The sequence below is a fragment of the Musa acuminata genome, chromosome BXJ3-6 (genome assembly GCF_036884655.1).
Source record: "Musa acuminata AAA Group cultivar baxijiao chromosome BXJ3-6, Cavendish_Baxijiao_AAA, whole genome shotgun sequence".
Lineage (NCBI taxonomy): Eukaryota > Viridiplantae > Streptophyta > Magnoliopsida > Zingiberales > Musaceae > Musa > Musa acuminata.
Genome location: NC_088354.1, coordinates 12,498,217 through 12,519,196, shown reverse-complemented (window position 1 = coordinate 12,519,196; position 20,980 = coordinate 12,498,217). Strand labels below are relative to the sequence as shown.

Here is a 20,980-nt window from a genome sequence, read left to right as displayed (position 1 = left end):
ACTAATTGATGTTAAGTCTTTGAAAAGATACCTCATTGATTGCATGGTATATGCATCAACAACATTTATTTTTTAATAATTTTATTTTTATTTAAATTATTTATTTATTTGAGCGGTAATTTAAGTTTTTTTGTAAGGAATTGTTGGAACTTGAATGGGTAAAAACCCAAATTCTCCTTTACTATTCAGGGATTTTAGTTCCACCTCGTTAGTTGAGGGACTTCTCTCTCATCTCTTTTACTCTTTCTCAAACTTATTTTAAAAAAAATAATAAGCAAAGTTGGGTACAAAATATGTGCATGCCTTGTGTTTTTATTTTAATCTTTATACATTTAACTTATTTTAATTTAATCGAAAGTCATTTTAGTATTATTGCTCCAATAAATAAATGCATACATGCATCTTTGGCCACATCTCTAAGCCAAAGTCATCTTCAAGAATTACACTTGGTTTACATAATTCCTTCTCCGATCCACTATTGGTATATAGTTAAAGAGATCGCGAGTCTCCCCCCATTATTATCTCTACGAAAGAGGAGATAACCAAATCTATATTAAGAAGAGAAAAGCTTGCACATGTAATGCCCTCAGCTATAGCTTTCTAACGATAATAAACACCAATTCTAAGACACATTTAGTCGAGAAGATTCTAATGAACTCTTCTCTGTCAACCTCTTTAATAGAAAATACTTAAAAGTACCAAAATTGTCTTCCTCTTTGTATCTTCCTCCAACTAAAATCTTCATATTCATAATGTATGTTTGTGCAAATCCAACTTTTATCTTCTTACTTGCATCCATATCCAAATTCGAAATTGAATATATTAAAATCCGAAGAACGATCAGCTGTTCCTAGGTTGAGGAGGTATATAAATTATTATTATTATTATTTATATTAAATATTTTATATAAAATTGCGTTGTGGTATTAATGGAAAGTATTGTGTATTCTGTCCGAAAGATGAACTTTATCTTCCTGTGAAATGCGAGAGAGTCAAAGTAGAACCACAAGATATGTCTTATTTATTCTTGGAAGTCAGCCTTACGAGCAACATTGTCAACCAAGCTTAGTTTGCAACAACTTTAATCTTCATGCCGCCATCACAGTGACCAGGATAGGAGCAGATGAAATAACTGGTTCCTTTAACCAGAGTGATCTTATCGGTCCCAGATGTGTAGGTCTTGGAGCCAGACTTGGCTGTGCAGCTATCATAGCCTTCGGCATCGACCACCACCACGTTATGCGATCCTTTGTCGTATTTGAACACTGCATGCACACGTTTCCACATAAGAAGATCAAACACAAATGCAAATCAAGACGAACAAAGATGGAGGAGGAAGGATATGGATGATACCGAGGACGTCGCCTGCTTTGAAGGTCTTGCCGTTGGGCCAGTTCCCGACGTCAAAGCTCCAACCATCAGAGTCTCCTACGGGGATCTCCGCGGCCGCAGTGATCTCCAGGTGGTAGAAGAGGCACAGGCAGACGAGCGCCAAGGCAGCGATGTAGCTTCTACCAGCCATGGTCTTCAGTATCACAGACAGACTTCGGAGGCTGACAAACGATTTCTTTGATGTTGGGACGCAAGAGTCTTGGGATTCGGTGGTGATTTATAGGGTTTTGGATTGCACAACATCCAGCGTATCTATTCGTGAATGGAAGGAAATGAATACAAATAGATTTACCGCATTTAAATTTCTAACTAAGAATTGCAGTCAAAATATGCAAGTTGATTAATGTATTATTATAAAATGATAGGTTTCAATGTTGGAGTCAACGTGTGATCTTCATATGTGTTATTTGATATAATAATAATAATTTTTTTAATTAAACAATTAACTCTGGCACAACTGGTGCAATAATTCATAATAAATGGCCTTCAACTTGGTAAACCTTAATGATACGATAAATATTGTGACGATAAAATCTATAAGAAACAGCGAACACTAGCTAGCAATACAGTCACGTAAGCCAAACCATACAATAGAAAATTTCTTTGGTCAAACCCATTATAAAAGCTCATCAAATCATTATAGTTACTATTTACTTAAGACTAGCCCTAATCATGGTTTGATTTGAACCGGAACTAAATTGACCTTACGATTTCAAATTGATTAAATATTATAAAAGATTAAAATAAAATATAAATAGGGACTGATTTCGATCAGAAAAGATAAATCGATTAAAGCATGAGGAATCAGACGTTGGGCCGGAGTTGAACATGTTAAGAGATTGGATGTTGGGCCGGAGGATCGGTCGATGTATCGCCAGAAGGACTTCGTGCTGTGAGTTTAGGCATCGGGCCGAAGGAACAAAAATTACGCCAAGGAAATCGAAAGTTGCAGGAGTTAACATGCCGATTGGGTAATACGCCGAAGGAGAGGACGATGCGCCAAAGAATCAGATAAAGCATCGGAAGAACCAATGACATACCAGACAACATATGATTCGTGCTTTGTAATAATTTGTCTAGATCGAGTTAGTTTAGGTCTAATTAAGTTGGTATTAGGATGAAACAATGCCAACTTAATTAGGGACCAATTGTGTCTCAATAAGGGCTGAATTGGGTTACTGTTTGGCCCATTCAATGTCCTGTAGTAGGGTTAGGTGATGGTACCGCCAGACTGGGTGGTGGTACCACTAGACTAGGTGGTGGTATCGCCTAGATACAATCTTTTAGACTATGTCAGACGATGATACCACTAGACTGGGTGGTGGTATCGCCTAGTACTGACGGTACCATCGCCTACTAATCTCAGAGACTATGCCACCGATGGTTCCACTAGTTTGGATTACTGTTTGGGCCTTTGACGTGGCCCAACACAGCCCAAACTTGGGCCCGCTTGGCCTCTAATTGAGTTGACCCAATTCTAACACAATTATGTCCAAAATCTACTTTGATCTAGACAATTGTTACAAAGCTTGAATTAAATATTGTCCGACATGTCATTGGTTCATTGATGCTTCGTCCAATTTTTCGGCGCATCGTCCTCTCTTGTGGCCTATTGCCCAATCGGCTAGTTGACCTTCACAACTCTGATTTCCTTGGTATACTTTTCACTCTTCTTGGCCCGATGTCTAAACCCATGGCCCGAAGCCTTCTACCGATACATCGATCGATCCTCCGGCTTGACGTCTAATCTTTTGACATGTTCCACTCCGACCCAACATGATTCTTCCTACTTTAATTGTTTCTCCTTGATCGAAATTTCCTGTGTCACTCAAAACGTAGATCAAATCATAAATAGTATCAATTGGTTTCATCATCAAAATAAAAGCTCATCAAATCATTATAGTTACTATTTACTTAAGACTAGCCCTAATCATGGTTTGATTTGAACCGGAACTAAATTGACCTTACGATTTCAAATTGATTAAATATTACAAAAGATAAAAATAAAACATAAATAAGGTCTATCATAAATCTTAAGTCTAAAGCCAATCAACTTAAGTTTGAATTTAGATAGAGTCATTTAGTTTCACTAAAAAATTTATAATTTTATTATTTTTATATCGAAGCCTTCTTTTACGCAAAGAATTTATATGGAGTTAACATAAAATTCATAAAAAGACGCAACCTTCCAACTAAATTTCCAACAGCTTTACGGAGATGCATAATTCAATGACCAGTAAGCCTTGCGGAGGAACAGAACCATTCCGCTTGAGAGAGGCACAAACTACAGAGACAACAGTGCTTCAACCTTCGCGATCTGTTCTTCTTCATTCTTTGGAGTAGGGCTTTTATTTGCTTCGTCGAAAAGATCATGCTTCCATTTTTCTGCCTTGAAACCAAACCACTCTGTCGGCACATATTTCTCTCATCATATCTTCCTGTGAATCTTTCCCTACGCCTCACGTCCCTGCCACCATGTATCTCCCTTGACTGATAGCCAGCTCTGTGCATTTCATGTCTTTGCAGATTATCTGTCTCCTCTCTAATCATATCTATCATCAGCTCGATTGAAAAATCTCTCAGGCTTATCACCACGTGAAAAGTTGTGTTTCCCTTCTCTTCCCTTCTTGCAGCACCAAGCATTTGATGATCACGGTGGTTTCTTGATTCTGGTCCGGTGGGAGGGTAGCTGATAGCATATAAGATTTCTCTAATTATATCAAGAAATCTCTTTATTCTGTTGAGGAAAATCTTTTATTCATCTTTCCTCCTAATCTGTATAAATAGGAGAGGGACATATTAATGCATATAAGCTTATTCATTTCTTCAATAATTTTTTTTATCTTTTATTCTTTTCAACATGGTACAAAGCAGTGAAAAAAGCAAAGCTTCGCCTTTGCCTCCGGCCAGCGACCAACACTTCCTAAAACGCTCTGCAGCCAATCCTCGCTTCCTAAAAGGCTCTGTAGCTAATCCTCATCTTCCTTATCGTGGTAGTCTTCACTGATTTATCAACAGTTGGCGGACTTGAGGAGAACAAAGGGAACGCTTGTGCCCTCAACAGTCTGCACGTTGGGACTTAGCGGTTCGGTGCGCTCTCCTTCGCGTATATATAAAGTCGCACCACGCACAGCACCGCGTGGATCGCCGCTGCGTGCACGAACTCAAGCCACCAATCCAAGATTAGCTTCTTCAATAATTTTTCTTATCTTTTATTCATTTCAACAGTAATCACATAACCCTTTCTGTCCTGTAGGCAATTTTCTTTTGCTGAAAGCAGGTCTTTTCCTGGATGCTGCTGCCTCAACTTCCAAGTCATAAAATCCATCGTGTCTCCATTCATCGTCGTCACCTGCATGAGCTCTAGTCCTGCTGTCGTATTTTCTCTGCATGTCAGATGCCTCTATCTTGTCCACCCTCGCCGGTCTGCTCCTTTGGATTACTCCTTACTTCATCTTTATAAAGACAAAATATCAAACAAGTCAAGGAAATAAGACATGAAAATTAGAGGATACAGCCGATAGACACACATTAGACGATTAATTACCAGAGATGCATCTCTGCGAACATAGCTTCGACCACCATGCCCAGCACCGCCACATACCTCGTGCTGCATGGGTAGCCTTAGATTGTTATATAAAATGAGGTACTTGAAGTCATGGATCCGAACAAGAACCCCACTACTTCTGGACGTGTGTCATATCTACTGCATCCATGCCAAATAAGCACTAATGTTATATCTTCCATGTTGTGCATCGGAAGTAAAGTTTGTGGCAGAAAGAGACAGCTACGTTGTACATATGGAAATTAAAAACTAGATTCTATTGTGATTGTATGTAACTCTTCATAAATAATTATAAGTTTCAATATATAGTTCCACTAATTTTTTTATCGGTAAGAAATAAGAAATGTTTACGAGCAAACTAATTTATGAAAATTTACTCATAGAGATCAACACTCATATTTAATATGTCTAAAGTGTGAACATAGCTTATCATGTCACACGTGTCATCACTCATGTGATTGGTTTGTAGGGCACCTATGACTATCACTAATATCTTCTTGCACCACTATAATAGAAGTACGGATAAAGTTACAAACCATCCTTGCCAATCGCTCTTGTACTCGTATGCTAAGTTTCCTATCTATTCTAATGAAAATAACACAAGAGAAAAGTACAATTGTTGACTATATGCAAACTATACAAGTTATAATAGACGACTTGGATTTAATAGGTTATCCCTTAAGTGATGAAGAAATCATTGTCCATACTCCCGATGGCTTAGGAGATGAATATAAGAAATTAACAATAGCAATTCGGACACAAGACATACCGACGTGAAGAACTATATGAAAAGCTGATTGATCATAAAACATACCTAAAATGAGGAGAAGATGACAGGACCAACTATCACAGGTCAATCAAAAATCCAAAAGAAAGAGCTACCAAAGTAATAAGAATCTCAATAAATGACCGAATAAGATGCCTCTTGGACACATGAGTAACATGCAAAGTTGTCATCCTTCATTACACTATCAACCATTCAATCATGGTAGCAACTTCAATCTAAATTACTCAGGAAATAATTTACACTATAATTATTAGGAGCTCTAGCATCTCAACAATAACAATCAACAAAGTCATTTGCTAGCTCTATGATAAAATTAAAAACACAACAAAAGTCTATCGGTCTCGAATGCCAATTGGCCTATTGCTACAACCAATTGGCTATAAGAAAACATCATAACTACTCTGACTGCTCATTAAAACAATTGGATTGTTGACTTCAATGTTTACTATCATATTACTTCTAATCTGTAGAACTTATCCATCCATAATGACTATAGAGGCAATGAAGACATTATCATTAGTTATGGTAATAGAATTCCTATTACTTATATTAGTTCTACAATACTTAATTAAAACACCAATTCTTTTACACTTAATGATGTTTTGTGTGCACCTCACATTAAAAGAAATCTTATTTCTATTTCTCAATTCTACAAATAAAATAACATCTCTATTGTGTTCTTTCTTAGCTCATTTCTTGTAAAGTATTTTAGCATGAGGGCATCCTTGATCCGAAGCCAGAATAAAGATAACATTTACGAGTAGCTGTCAGCCTCACAAATCACCTAGCCAACTGCTCTTACTTTAATTGATGCTCCAATCGATATATGGCATTGTCATCTTAGTCATCCATAATCCTCCATTCAACAACTACTTTCCCGTTCCAAATCAAGTAGAAATATAACTTATTATGATGCTTGTCTTAGTAATAAAAGTTATAGACTACCTTTTAGATCGTCTTCTATAACCTACTCTAAACCATTTGAAATTATCCGCACTAATATCTAGGACCCTACACAAACCATTTCTTTTAATAATTTTATATTTTATGTCATTTTTGTATATTACTTTACTAAATATATATAGTTATACTCACTCAAATATAAATATAAAGTCATCACAATCTTTACCCACTTTAGAAAGTTGGTCGAGAACATCTTTCAAATTACCATTAAAATAGTTTACTATAATGAAGGAGGTGAATACCAAGTCCTAAAAACCTATCTCTTATCTTATGATATACAATATCTTAAGTCACCACTATATACTTCCCAACTAGTTGGCTTTGTCGAATAGAAACATTGACATATAGTCGAAACTGATCTAACCCTTTTACACTAAGATTTTATATCACCAACCTTTTGGTCAGTAGTCTTTCATATTATCTATCTCATTAATCGTATGCTCATGCCAGTCCTATAACACCAATCACAATTTTAAAAATTATTTTATAAAATTTTAAATTTTCAAAAATTTAAAATATTAGACTGCTTATACTGTCCCTAGCTACTCCCCTACGTTTCACAACCTATCTCAATTCTTAACCCAAGCCCATAATGTATTTTTGTGCAAATCAGGCTTTATCTTATTGCTTGCATCCCTGTCCAAATTCGAAATTGAATATATTAAAATCTGAAGAAGGATCAGCTGTTCCAAGGGTGAGGTATATAAATTATTATAATTTTTTGCATTAAATATTTTATATAAAATTGCGTTGTGGCACTAATGGGAAGTATTATGTATTCTCTCTGAAGGATGAAATTTATCTTCCTGTCAAATGCGACAGTGTCAAAGTAGAACCACAAGATATGTCTTATTTATTCTTGGAAGTCAGCCTTACAAGCAACATCCTCAACCAAGCTTAGTTTACAACAACTTTAATCTTCATGCCGGCATCGCAGTGACCAGGATAGGAGCAGATGAAATAACTGGTTCCTTTAGCCAGAGTGATCTTATCGTTCCCAGATGTGTAGGTCTTGGAGCCAGACTTGGCTGTGCAGCTATCATAGCCTTGGGCATCGACCACCACCACGTTATGCGCTCCCTGCCCGTAGTTGAACACTGGATGCACACGTTTCCACATAAGAAGATCAAACACACATGCAAGTGCTCCCACAGAATCAAGACGATAAAGATGGAGGAGGAAGGATATGGATGATACCGAGGACGTCGCCTGCTTTGAAGCTTTTGCCGTTGGGCCAGTTCTGGACGTTAAAGCTCCAACCAGCAGAATCTCCTACGGTGAACTCTGTGGCCGCAGTGATCTCCAGGTGGTAGGAGAGGCACAGGCAGACGAGCGCCAAGGCAGCGATGTAGCTTCTACCAGCCATGGTCTTCAGTATCACAGACAGACTGCGGACGATGACAAACGATTTCTTTGATGTGGGACGCAGAGCCTTGGGACTAGGTGGTGATTTATAGGGTTTTGGATTGCACAATATGGCCAGCATATATATTCGTGAATGGAAGGAAATGAATAAAAATATATTTAGTTAATTTAACTTTCTAACTAAGGATTGCTGTCCAAATATCCAAGTTTTCTTTATGTATTATTATTATAAATCGATAGGTTTCATGTTGGAGTCCACGTGTAAAATTCATGAACGTTATTTGATGTAATGAATTTTTTTTAATTAAAAAAATGAACTCAAGCACTACAAGTGCAACGATTCATAATAAATGATTGACTTAGTAAACCTTAACGATATGGTAAATATTTATCCTAAGCCAAACCACAATAGAAATTTCTATTAAAATATTTTATCCATTAATAAGACATATTTTGGTCCCCGGATGAGTCACCATCGACGTCACATGCCACGTCCCAACCAATGTCAGAATTCGACGCCACACGCCATCAGAACCCCATGATACACACCACGTCAGGTTCCGTACCGAGACACTATGCGACATGACTATCCCGAGAGCTCAGGACAGTGTCGTCTGATGCCGCTCAAGCATCTCTAAAGACATCAACTCGTTAGAGAAGTTGTTCCATCCCACAAAGGTCAGCGGCCATATCGAACCGAAGCGCAACTAAACCTCGCATGATAGTATAAAAACCCCTGGCCGACACCCGGCCATGGGGGAGAAAAATAAGATCGAGATAAAAACACTCCACTGACTTGCTCGTCGGAGGGGGCAAAGTTGGAGAGCACCCGACGAAGGCCATTTTTGCAGGAAGGCGGCCACCCTCGAGCGACGAGCGTCTCAACCCGGAATTGCCATCCAGTGCATGAGGACATGCTGCCATTCACCCTGGAGTCGGAGAGACACGACCCATCACAAACGGCACCCGGGTCGGCAGATTGAGGAACGCTGATCAACATCCTCTCATGAGGGCCCAATCGACCTCGCCAGCCCGACTCTTGCCTGAGCTGCCCCGAAACAGCCACCCCCGAGCAGCGAGTGTCTCGATCCAGGAAACACCTCCCATCTCACGAGGGAGAGTAGTGAACTGGCTTTGGATCCCGATCGATGCCAACCTGCATTCCTTCCCGAGGGTGCGGCCATCTCATCATCCTGATCACTTAGCAAGAAGCTCCCGATATCGGCTCGTGGACCTAACCGTGCTGACTCACTAGCCATGGTACTTTTGTTTACTAACATTTTGGCGCTAGAAGGAGGGCACGATGTCGCAGGAGTAGCTGACAGGAGTTCTCCCCGGGAGAGAACCACCAACCGACCTCCCTTTCGTCGAACTAGAAAATCAGGCCCTCCCCACCCCTAGAGACGGGGGGATCTCGTCTTCGACGCTAGATCACTACTAGCGTCTGTTCAACGACCCAGGATTCTCGCCCCCGGAGCTCACCACAGGGCCCTTGATCGTGACACCCGAGGCGTCCCTTAGCCTGACCAAGCAAGTGCAGGCCATGGCGGGCATGATGCAGATGTTCGCTCCGATCATTCCTTAGATCGTGTAGCTAGCGACGCCCCCGACCGACCTGACCTGGTAGCGCCCGAGCGGGGAGCAGGTCGGGATTGGAGAAGCCCGAGAGCAAGCAATGGACCCGAGAGGTCCTCCCGGGCAGAACATACCCGCGCCTTGCCTAGTCATGTTACCTCATCTCGAGCGTGACACCATATCATCCGACTCGACGGACGACTCGCTTAGGGCCCAGTTGTCCTGAGTCAACCAACGCCTGGACGCGTTCCAGCACGAGCTTCGAAAATCGCGGAGCGAGTCCAGCGAAGATGGCTCGGGCGAGTCCCCTTTCACTCAGGAAGTACAAGACAAGCCAGTACCCCTCAACTTTAGGCTACTAACATTGGAGACATACGAAGGCGGCTCCGATCCCATGGAGCACATCTCTGTATTCTAGGCCCATATGGTCTTCTATGGCACCTCTGATGCATTGATGTGCCGGGCATTTCCAACCACTCTGAGGGGACCGGCACAAACGTGGTTCGGCCAACTACGCCAATCCTCAGTCTCATCCTTCGACCAGCTTGCTGGGGAGTTTGAGCAAAACTTCCTCACTAGCGTGTGACCTAGGCCTTCCATGGCAACCTTGCTCATGCTATCCTAGCGCAAAGACGAGTCGCTCTCTCAATTCGTGACATGTTTTGCCATCGAGATCTAGGGACTTCCGGACGCTCACCCCTCTCTAATCTTGCAGGCCTTTCTGATGGGCTTGAAGCCTTCAAGGTTCTTCTGGTCACTGATCGAGAAGCCGCCAATGACCATTTCCGAAATGCTCCAACGCACCGACCAGTACGTCATCGCCGAGGCACTGGTGGTGGGGAGGAACATGGAAGGCAAGAGGCTCAGGGCGGAACTATCCCGGGGAATGACCTCAACGGCCTCGGCACCACCCCACCACGGACTCGGCTGACAAGAGCTACCGCTCCCGAGGCCCCCACCTCTTCCCCTAAATACGTCCCGCACCAAGATCTTTCTCCAAATTAGGGAGACGGGTCTCTTGCAACAACCTCATCCTATGAAGGCTACTCACAAAGATCGGTCCAAATATTGTAGGTTCCACTAGAACTACGGTCATGACACAGAGGACTTCCATGACCTCTAGAATCAAATAGAGGCACTGATCCGAAGAGGTCACCTCGGACGCTACCTCAAATCCCGGGAGGCGACTCCATGCCCCAGGGTACCCGCTAAGAGACAAATCGATGTCATCTCTAGGGGACCAGCGGTTGATGGCAGCAGCTCTGTGGCAAGAAAGGCTATGCCTGCAGCACAGTCGAGGAACGTCCTCTACCCGAGCTTGAGCCTAAAATCACCTTCGGGGCAGGAGAGGCCGAGCACTCCCATCATGATGACGCTCTAGTGATCTCTATCCAAATCGCCAACACCCGAGTCAAGAGGGTGTTGGTTGAAACCAGGAGTTTCGCTGATGTTCTTTACTTCGACGCCTTCAGGAGGCTCGGCTTGACCGAGGGAGACCTTACCCCCTATGGCATCAGCACTCATAGGATTCACAAGGGATTCCATCTCCCCGCTCGGGACCACGATCCTCCTCGTCACCATTGGGGAGGAGCCGAGGGCAAAAATAATAATGACCACCTTCATGGTAGTCAATTTGCCCTTGGCCTACAATGTCATCCTTGGCCGTCTAACCCTCAACAAGATAAAGGCGGTGGTTTCCACCTACCACAGGACCATCAAGTTTCCGACCTCGGCAGGGATCGGGGAGGTCCAAAGTGACCCAGGGGAGTCAAGGCAATGCTACCTTGCTGCGGTTACTCTCCCAGGAAAGCCGCGCTCGACTCCGGTTCCCGATCCCCGTGAAGAGCCCGTACCGCAAGTGCCGCAGGAGCCTCTCGAGCCACTCATCGAGGTACCCTTGAAAAGAAGCCGACTTGACCAGACCGTTAAGGTCGGAGCCACGCTCCGCGAAGTGGACCAGCTCCACCTCATTGATTTCCTGAGGAAGAACGCTGACATGTTCGTGTGGTCCTCCGAAGAGATGCCCAGGATCGACCCAGAAGTGGCCCAACACCGGCTCAACGTCGACCCCGAGGCACGACCGGTAAAACAAATACCAAGGAGGTTCACTCCCAACCAACAAAAGGTGATCGGGGACGAGGTCAATCGCCTTATAAAGGCCGGGTTCATTACTAAGGTTAAATATCCCCGGTGGCTGTCGAATGTAGTCCTCATTAAAAAACCTAATGGAAGCTAGAGGATGTGTGTTGATTACACTGATCTCAACCGGGCATACCCCAAAGACTGCTATCCGCTCACCAGGATAGACTAATTAGTTGAAGCCACCATGGGCCATGAATGCCTTACGTTCATGGATGCGTTCTCAGGCTACAACCAAATCCGGATGGCAACCCAAGACTAAGAAGACACTGCCTTCGTTACCAACCGAGGGGTGTATTGTTACAAGGTGATGCCCTTCAGCCTAAAGAATGCTGGAGCGACTTACCAAAGGATGGTCGACAAACTTTTCAAGCACCAGATCAGGAGGAATATGGAGGTGTACGTAGACGACATGATTGTAAAGAGCAAGGTCGCAAGGACACATCTGGCCGACCTGGCGGAAACATTCCAAACGCTCAAGTGGTTCAACATGCATTTGAGCACTGCGAAGTGCATCTTCGGGGTTAGCTCGGGGAGGTTCCTTGGCTTTATCATTCACCAATGGGGGATAGACACCAACCCAGAGAAAGTGTGAGCCGTTACCGAGATGCACTCCCCCCACTCGGTCAAAGAGGTATAGCAACTTATTGGGAGGTTGGCAATGCTCAGCAGGTTCGTGTTGCATTTAGGTGACAAGTGCCTCCTCTTCTTCTGGGCTCTGCGATGGGCCAACAACTTTACATGGACTCCGGAGTGCGAGGAGGCCTTCAAAAAGTTGAAGGCATGCCTCGCCCGCTTGCCCCGACTCGCCTCGCTCGAGCCGAGCGAGACCCTCGGTCTCTACTTGGCGGCCTCGGCATAGGCCATCAGCTCGGTGTTAGTTTGGGAGATATCACTAGCACAGCAACCCATACATTATGTCAGCCATATCCTTAGGGGGCCCAAGGCGTGGTACTCCCCGATCGAGAACCTAGCTCTCGCTCTTATCATGACGGCCCAAAAGTTGCGGCCCTACTTCGAAGCCCATATGATCAAAGTGATCACCGACCAACCACTATGACAGATCCTCTCCAACTTTGACGCATCAGGTCGTATGCTGCGATGGCCGGTCGAGCTCAATGAATTCGACATTCAGTACTCTCCCAGGACCGCCATCAAAGCTCAAGCACCGGCTGATTTCATTTCTGAGCTAACTCCTGAAGACCATGCTGTGGGGCGGGAGAATAATCAGAGCACGTGGACCCTGCATGTGGATAGCTCGTCCACTTTCGGAGCGACCGGGGTCAGGCTTATCCTCAAAGGCCCGTCGGGAGAAACCTACGAGAGGTCGCTCCAATTGTAATTCCTAGCTACTAACAATGAGGCCGAGTACGAAGCGCTGCTCCATGGCCTACACCTCACTCTGGAGATACATGTAGATGACCTTGAAGACTTCGGCGACTCCCAGCTGGTGACGGGACATGTCAATGGGAGCTACGAAGCCCCGAGACCCAATGATGGTGTCATACCTAATGGAGGCAAAGCGACTCGCCCATCGATTCAACATCCTTTCAGTCGTCAGAATACCTCGGGCACAGAACGTGCGGGCCAATGCGCTGGCCAGATCAACCTCCACCCGCAGCCCGGGGTCGGCCCCAGCTACTAAGTCTGTAGCGGCCCCGACAATAGTGACTCACGAGGTTGTCGAAATGAATTTACCACCAAACTGGATGGAGGAGATCCTTCGTTACAAAGCGGGTGGAGAGGAGCCTGACGACTGCGAGATGGTTGAGGCGAACCCAAGCCTAGTATTGCATCATTGGCAGAAAGTTGTACCGAAGGGCCTTCTCTCAACCCCTCATACGCTGCCTCGCGCCACCAGAAGCTGAGACGATCCTCACCGAGCTCTACGAGGGGGTTTGCAGGGAGCACGTCGGGGGACAAACCTTGGCCTTCAAAACCCTCCGGCAAGGGTACTATTGGCCAACCATGAGCTAGGATGCCATGTCATACGTGCAGCAGTGTCCGCAATGCTAGTGGCATGCCTGACTACCGCACTAGCCAACAGTCCCCCTTACTATGATAGATGTGGCCTGACCCTTTGCCCAATAGGGGCTCGATCTCCTCGGGCCTTTCCCTCCAGCGTTGGGTCAGCGATGCTATCTCATATTTGGGGTTGACTATTTCACGAAGTGGGTTGAAGTCAAACCCTTGGTCTCCATTACCGAGAAGCAAGTCCAGAACTTCACATGGAAGAATATCAACACCCGGTTCAGGATCTCGAAGGCTATCATCACCAACAATGGGACTCAATTCAACAACACTAAATTCAAGGCCTATTGCCAGTCGTATGGGATCCAGTTGAAGTTTAGCTCGATCGTGCACTCCCAAACCAACGACCAAGCCAAAGTGATGAACCGAGCAATTCTGGAAGGCCTCAAGAAGAGAATCTTAGTCGCACATGGTGCTTGGGTGGATGAGCTTCCCAGCATCCTATGGGCAATGCAAACGATTCCCAAAACCACCTCGGGGGAGTCTCCATTCAACCTGGCGTTCGGGACCAAGGCGGTCCTCCTGCCCGAGATGTTATTCCCGACCATGCGCACCTCCAATTATGAGCAAGGAGACTCTGTGGATGGACTCTAGGCAAACTTGAATCTCCTTAAGGAAAGGAGAGCCAGGGCACATCTGCACGCCCTAGCATACAAGAAGGTGGTAGCTCGGATATACAACTGAAAGGTCCATCTGCGGTCGATCCAGGTCAGGGACCTCGTCCTCCGAAGAGCAGAAGTAAGTGACCCGACCTGAGCAAGGGGAAAGCTCACACCAAACCATGAAGGCCCCTATCGAGTCTATGACATGGTCCGAGAGGGAACCTACTGGCTCGAGACTATGGAGGGAAGTCCCCTACCGAGAACATGGAATACGGTAAACCTGAAGAAATTCTACCTATAAAGGAAGCTGGTCAGGACGCAGAAAAGATATAGGGGGCCCATGCACCCATAGTCAAGGAGAAGAGCAAGTTCCTGGACTCCCGGAAAGCTCCTGGACTTCACGACGATCTCCTTGGCGAGTTTCGACGAGCTTCTCTGGCAAGCTCCGAGACTTCTCGGCTGGTTCCGTCAAAACTTCGGACGAACTCTCGAACTGCTAGTCATAGATGCCTAGCAAGCCAATCACGTGAGTGATGGCACGTGTGACTTAATACAGAATCTTTTTGCTTATTATATTTTGGCATATATCAATTTATAACTATTGCATATATGCATATATATGTTGTGATGTCATTGGATTTGTGCAATGGAAATCGGATCGTGATGAGATCACGAAAATAAGATCGATTCACCTTTAAACACATATCCTAAATAATCCCGGTCATAGGTTACTCGAGAAGGACATCGTGATAACTGGACAGACTAGTGTGCTGTATATCCGTCCATATGATGGATGCAGTTGGTCTCATAGTTGCTCGTGTGGGGACACTAGGGATACAATACATATGCTCATTGGAGAATGAGTTCACTGATTGATCCGCTTACGGAATGCTGGATGGTTGATTATGCCTTATTGTCAGATAGCGATTCCGTAGTCCTAGTGGTATATCTGGTCTTTAGACTTGAGACACCAAAGATGTCCTGTATGAGTGCTCCACTCTTTGATACCAGACTAATAGGTTTGGTTGTCCCAGATCTAGTACAACTGGTCATTGGGAGTGGTAGTCGACCTTACGAGGGCTAGTGAGTGTCGATAGAGGATCATCCACTCTCGGCGTCATGAGAGGAATATCCCATATGTTCTTGCTCAGACAAATCCCTGGCCAGGGTCATTAGGGTTGAGAGAGAAAGAGTTCTCCGGGAGAATCCGATTAGAGCGGGACTCGAGTAGAAACCGTATGGGTCTGACAGCACCATGCTCGATATACGGTCTCTGGGATATTAGATGGATGAGGGACTATAGGTACACGGTAACTGAGGATAGACAGGTCCAATGGATTGGATTCCCCTGTATCGTATGGGGACTACGGCGTAGTGGCCTAGTACGTCCATAGTCGATGAGTCAAGTGAATTATTATAAAGATAATAATTCACTAAGTTAGAAGAAGTTCTGACAGGTATGACTTACATCCAACTCGATATTGGGCCTAGAGGGTCACACATATATGGTAGGCATTGCGATGAGTAGAGGTTCAGATATGAGATATCCGACGGAGCCCTCGTCTTATTGGATATCCAATAAGCCAATAAGCCCTTGAATTATTGGATCCCATGGACGAGATCCAATAAGAGCCCATGAGAGATTATTAGATAGAGATCCACTAATCTAAAAGGCTTGGGTTATTAGATGCAGATCCAATACCCAATAGGCGAGGATCCATTAGGGTTTGACAGGGGACCTCTATAAATTGACCTCATTTTCGTGATCTCATCACGATCCGATTTCCATTGCACAAATCCAAGGACATCACGATATATATATATATATATATATATATATATATATATATATATATATATATATATATATATATATATATATATATATATATATATATATATATATCAGAACATGCTTAGATTTCTGATGAGACTTAGGTTCCTTCGTTTGAGCAATCGCCCCATTGTTGTCGCAATATAAGGAGATCGGCTCCTCGCTACCCGACATGACTCTCAAATCTGTGATGAACTTCTTCACCCAGACTCCCTCCTTTGTTGCATATGATGTAGCAATGTACTCTGTCTCTGTGGTCGAGTCAGCAGTAGTATCTTGCTTGGAACTCTTCCAGCACACTACTCCTCCATTCAAGGTGTACATGTACCTCGAATTCGACTTGCTATCATCGACATCAGATTAAAAACTTGAGTTTGTGTAGCCTTCAACCTTAAGGCTACTACCTCCATATACTAGTAAAAGATCCTTTGTCCTTCTCAAGTACTTAAAGATACACTTTACTGCTTTCCAGTGCTCCAAACCTGGATCCGCTTAATACCTGCTCGTGACACTCAGAGCATGCGCTATATCAGGCCTAGTACATAACATAGCTTACATGATAGGCCCTATTGTTGAGGCATAAGGTATCATATCCATGTTCGCCCTTTCTTCTGGAGTCTTTGGGGATATACTCGTAGAAAGCGATATCTCATGTCTCTTTTGGAATTTTCCATACCAAACCTTTTGACAATGGTTTCTATGTACCTGGACTGGGACAAGCCAAGCATCCTCTTGGATCTATCTCTATAGATTCTAATCCCCAAGATGTAGGATGCTTCCCCTAAGTCCTTCATGGAGAAGTGTGTAGATAACCAAACCTTTACTGTGGATAGCATTCCTACGTCATTCCCAATGATCAGGATGTCATCCACATATAACACCAAAAAGGTGATAGCGCTCCCACTTACCTTCCTGTACACACAAGGCTCATCTTCGTTCTTAACGAAGTCATAAGATCTGATTGCCTCATCAAATCTTATGTTCCAACTTCAGGAAGCTTGCTTTAGTTCATAAATGGATCTAAGCAACCTACACACCTTATCTGGGCAGTTCTTGGACACGAATCCCTTAGGCTGCATTATATACACCACCTCCTCGAGGTTCCCATTGAGGAATACGATTTTCACATCAATATGCCAGATCTTATAATCATAGTGTGCTGCAATAGCCAATAGAATTCTGATAGATTTTAGCATTGCTACGGGTGAGAAGGTTTCGTTGTAGTCAACACCTTGCCTTTGACGATACCCCTTAGCCACTAGCCTTGCTTTATAGGTCTCTACCTTTCCATCTACTCCGATCTTTTTCTTAAAGATCCACTTGCAACCGATGGGTACAATACCTTCGGGCGCATCAACTAGGTTCGAAACCTTGTTGGAGTATATAGAATCCATCTCAGAATTCATGGCTTCTTGCCACTTCCCAGAATCTATACTCATAATAGCCTCCTCGTAGGTCTAAGGATCAATATCCTCAACATCCTTTCCTCTAATATGTCCCATATATCTCTCAGGAGGATGAGATACTCTATTAGACCTACATAAAGTTGAAACTTGTGTATTAGGTACCTGAACAGACTCGGGCTGTAGAGTGGTGCTTGAGCTTGGTTCTCCAACCTCGCTCAACTCTATCATTCTCCCACTATCTCTGCCAAGAATGTGTTCTTAAGGAACACTGCTCTCTTAGCTACAAAGATCTTTTGGTCCTCGAGATGATAGAAATAATACCCATAAGTTTTCTTGGGGTATCCCACAAATTTGCATCGCTCTGTCCGTGATTCTAACTTATCAGGGTTGTATCTTTTAATGTGGGCAGGGCAGCCCCAAATCTTAACAACCTTAAGATCAAGCTTCTTCCCTTTCCATATCTCATATGGTGTAGACACTACTGACTTAGTTGGAACTCTGTTCAGAAGGTAAGCTACGGTTTCTATGGCATATCCCTAGAATGAGATGGGTAGGTCTGCAAAACTCATCATGGACTGTACCATGTCTAATAGCATACGATTTCTCCTTTCAGAGACACCATTGAGCTGAGGTGTATAAGGAGGTGTCCATTAGGATAATATCCCATAGTCCTTGAGGAACTGAGTAAACTCTGTACTTAAGTACTCACCTCCTCGATCTGATCGAAGAGTTTTGATACTCTTTCCAGTCTGGTTCTTCACCTCATTCTTATACTCTCTGAATTTCTCAAAGGCCTCGGACTTGTACTTCATTAAGTACACATATCCATACCTTGAGAAATCATCAGTAAAGGTAATGAAGTAGGAGTAACCACTGGTGGCATGAGTTGACATGGGTCCACATACATCACTATGTATGAGTTCCAACAGCTCAGTGGCTCTCTCTCCAGTTCCACTAAATGGAGAGTTGGTCAGTTTTCCACGAAAGCAAGGCTCACAAGTTGCATATAACACATAGTCGAATGGATCTAGATATCCATCATTTAACAACTTTTGAATCCTTCTTTCATGGATGTGACCTAGCCTACAATGCCACAGGTATGCACTGTTCATCTCATCTCGTTTCCTCTTGGACACATTTACATTCATGATATGTGGAGTAGTGTCTAACATAAATAAACCATTATGCAATGTTCCTTTCGTGATGATCTTATCATCTAATAATATCGAACAACCATTGTTCTCAAAAACTAATTTATATCCACTAGTTGTCAAACATGAAATGGAGATAATGTTTTTTATAATAGAAGGAACAAAATAACATGCATCTAATGCAATAAAAGCTCCATTAGGCAGATGTAGGGCGACCTCGCTGTTAGGATCGAGAGCACTGAGAGGGGGGGGGGGGGGGGGGGGGTGAATTAGTGCAGCGGAAATCTTACAGCGATTAAAAACGAAAGCTGCGTTCGTTCGGTAAAAAAATTATTATGATGCAAAAGCCGATTCACAGTTTGTATCTAAGTGCAGTTTGCACAGTTTGCGTCTAAATGCAGTTTTGCGTCTAAATGCAGTTTGCGTCTAAATGCAGATTGCGTCTAAGCGCAGTTTGCATCTAGGCGCAGTTTACGTCTAAGCGCAGATTGCGTCTAAGCGCAGTTTGTGTCTAAACACAGTTTGCATCTAAACACTGTTTGCGTCTAAGCGCAGTTTGCATCTAAACACAGTTTGCGTCTAAGCGCAGTTTACGTCTAGACGTAGTTTGCATCTAAACGCAGTTGGCGTCTAAGCAAAGTTTGCGTCTAGGCGCAGTTTACGTCTAAACGCAGTTTGCGTCTAAACACAGTTTGCGTCTAAACACAGTTTACGTCTAAACACAATTTACGTCTAAACGCAGTTTGCGTCTAAACGCAGTTGGCGTCTAAGCGCAGATGACAGTTTGCAGTTATAAATGGAATCAAGACGTAAACGTAAACTGTACAGAAACTCGTTCGTAAAAGCGCAGAAGACAGTTTGCAGTTATAAATGGAATCAAGACGTAAACGTAAACTGCACAGAAACTCGTTCGTAAAAGCGCAGAAGACAGTTCGCAGTTATAAACAGATTCAAGACGTAAATGTAAGTTGCAATGTAAAGATCGTACAAAAACACCTTTTTACGTCTGAATACAGATTCGGAAAGATTAGAACTTAGAAACTTGTTCGTAAAAGCGCAGAGAGCAGTAGCTATGTAGGAGGTTTGCAGTAATGATAAAGTGCTCAAAATAAACGCAAACCAGAGATTTAGAGTGGTTCGGTCAGTCTTGACCTACTCCACTTTTGGCTTCCTCCACCGACGAGGTCACCGACATCAACTGAAGGCCTTCCTTCAATAGGCGAAGGCCAACTGCCCTTTTATAGTTTCTCTCCTTTTGACGGGCTCAGGAGACAACCCTTACAGATCCTTTCTCTCCTCTCTTTACAACTCAAGACTTGAAGAACAGAAAAGAGGAGAACTTTTGGACTTTACACAAATTTGAGCTCTTAGAATCACTGAAAAGATCAAGAATTCGGTGTGGATCTGTATCTATTCAGTGCTGAATGGGTGGGGTATTTATAGGCCCCAACCCAGTTCAAATTTGGAGCTCAAAACGATCAAATCCCGAAATTTCGGGATCAAGCGGTTGCACCTCCTGACTGGAGAGGTTGCACCGCCTGGCAGAGCTCGAAGACTGAGCCTCTGGGCGGTGCCACCTCTGTCAGGGGTGGTTGCACCTCTCTTCCAGAGCTCGAAGACCGAGCTCAGGCGGTTGCACCGCCTGACTGGAGAGGTTGCACCGCTTGGCAAAGCTCGAAACTTGAGCTCTGGCGGTGCTACCTCCTGACAGAGGAGGTTGCATCGCCCAGTCTCGCTCGGAGACTGAGCCCTAGGCGGTTGCACCTCCTGGCTGGGGCGGTTGCACCTCCTGGCTGGGGCGGTTGCACCTCCCAGCCTCGCTGGGAGACTTAGCCTGGGCGGTGCTACCTCCCTGCCTGGGCGGTTGCACCTCCCACAGCAACCTGGGTCCGAATGGTTTACTTCATTTGACCCAATTTGATTCTTTCAAGGGCCCAATTGCCCCAAGATTAAGCTAATGGGATCACCTCCCATTTCTAACTTAATCAATGTGCTAACTATGATTATTTCTTAAGACAAACTCTGCAGCTTGCTCTGATGCGTCAATCGCTTCTTCCGGCGAGTTTCCGGTGAACTTCCATCGATCATCCGACGAACCCTCGGTGATCCTCCTGCGGACTCCCGGCAAACTCCTGGACTTGCGACGATCCACTTGGCAAGTTCCGACAAGC

General features: G+C 44.1%; 3 protein-coding genes and 1 pseudogene across 3 annotated transcripts; 1 reads left to right on the top strand and 3 right to left on the bottom strand.

The window, feature by feature from the left end:
* Nucleotides 1–1,064: 1,064 nt before the first annotated feature.
* On the bottom strand, nt 1,065–1,550 carry LOC135641346 (basic blue protein-like). The gene is made up of 2 exons (XM_065156706.1): nt 1,353–1,550; nt 1,065–1,264 (listed from the first exon to the last, which is right to left on the bottom strand). The coding sequence occupies exons 1-2, from the start codon at nt 1,519–1,521 to the stop codon at nt 1,065–1,067; spliced, it is 369 nt and encodes a 122-aa protein (XP_065012778.1). The 5' UTR covers nt 1,522–1,550.
* A 2,125-nt stretch (nt 1,551–3,675) lies between these two features.
* On the bottom strand, nt 3,676–4,993 carry LOC135641345 (uncharacterized; annotated as a pseudogene).
* Nucleotides 4,994–7,603: 2,610 nt separating this feature from the next.
* On the bottom strand, nt 7,604–8,072 carry LOC135641344 (basic blue protein-like). The gene is made up of 2 exons (XM_065156705.1): nt 7,904–8,072; nt 7,604–7,803 (listed from the first exon to the last, which is right to left on the bottom strand). Exons 1-2 carry the CDS (start codon nt 8,070–8,072, stop codon nt 7,604–7,606), a joined length of 369 nt encoding a protein of 122 aa, XP_065012777.1.
* A 4,023-nt stretch (nt 8,073–12,095) lies between these two features.
* LOC135641343 (uncharacterized) lies at nt 12,096–14,410 on the top strand. Its single transcript, XM_065156704.1, has 5 exons — nt 12,096–12,376; nt 12,458–12,641; nt 12,849–13,123; nt 13,591–13,681; nt 13,877–14,410. Exons 1-5 carry the CDS (start codon nt 12,096–12,098, stop codon nt 14,408–14,410), a joined length of 1,365 nt encoding a protein of 454 aa, XP_065012776.1.
* The last annotated feature ends 6,570 nt before the right edge of the window (nt 14,411–20,980 follow it).

What these genes read in the sequence shown, in the direction of transcription:
- LOC135641343 (XM_065156704.1), top strand. Translation starts at nt 12,096, where the DNA reads ATGCCCTTCAGCCTAAAGAATGCTGGAGCGACTTACCAAAGGATGGTC. An exon ending in GACACCAACCCAGAGAAAGT is followed by an intron (nt 12,377 to 12,457) that starts GTGAGCCGTTAC and finishes AATGCTCAGCAG; the next exon opens with GTTCGTGTTGCATTTAGGTG. An exon ending in TCACCGAGCTCTACGAGGGG is followed by an intron (nt 13,682 to 13,876) that starts GTTTGCAGGGAG and finishes TTTGCCCAATAG; the next exon opens with GGGCTCGATCTCCTCGGGCC.
- LOC135641346 (XM_065156706.1), bottom strand. Translation starts at nt 1,521, where the DNA reads ATGGCTGGTAGAAGCTACATCGCTGCCTTGGCGCTCGTCTGCCTGTGC. An exon ending in CAAAGCAGGCGACGTCCTCG is followed by an intron (nt 1,265 to 1,352) that starts GTATCATCCATA and finishes GTGTGCATGCAG; the next exon opens with TGTTCAAATACGACAAAGGA.
- LOC135641344 (XM_065156705.1), bottom strand. Translation starts at nt 8,072, where the DNA reads ATGGCTGGTAGAAGCTACATCGCTGCCTTGGCGCTCGTCTGCCTGTGC. An exon ending in CAAAGCAGGCGACGTCCTCG is followed by an intron (nt 7,804 to 7,903) that starts GTATCATCCATA and finishes GTGTGCATCCAG; the next exon opens with TGTTCAACTACGGGCAGGGA.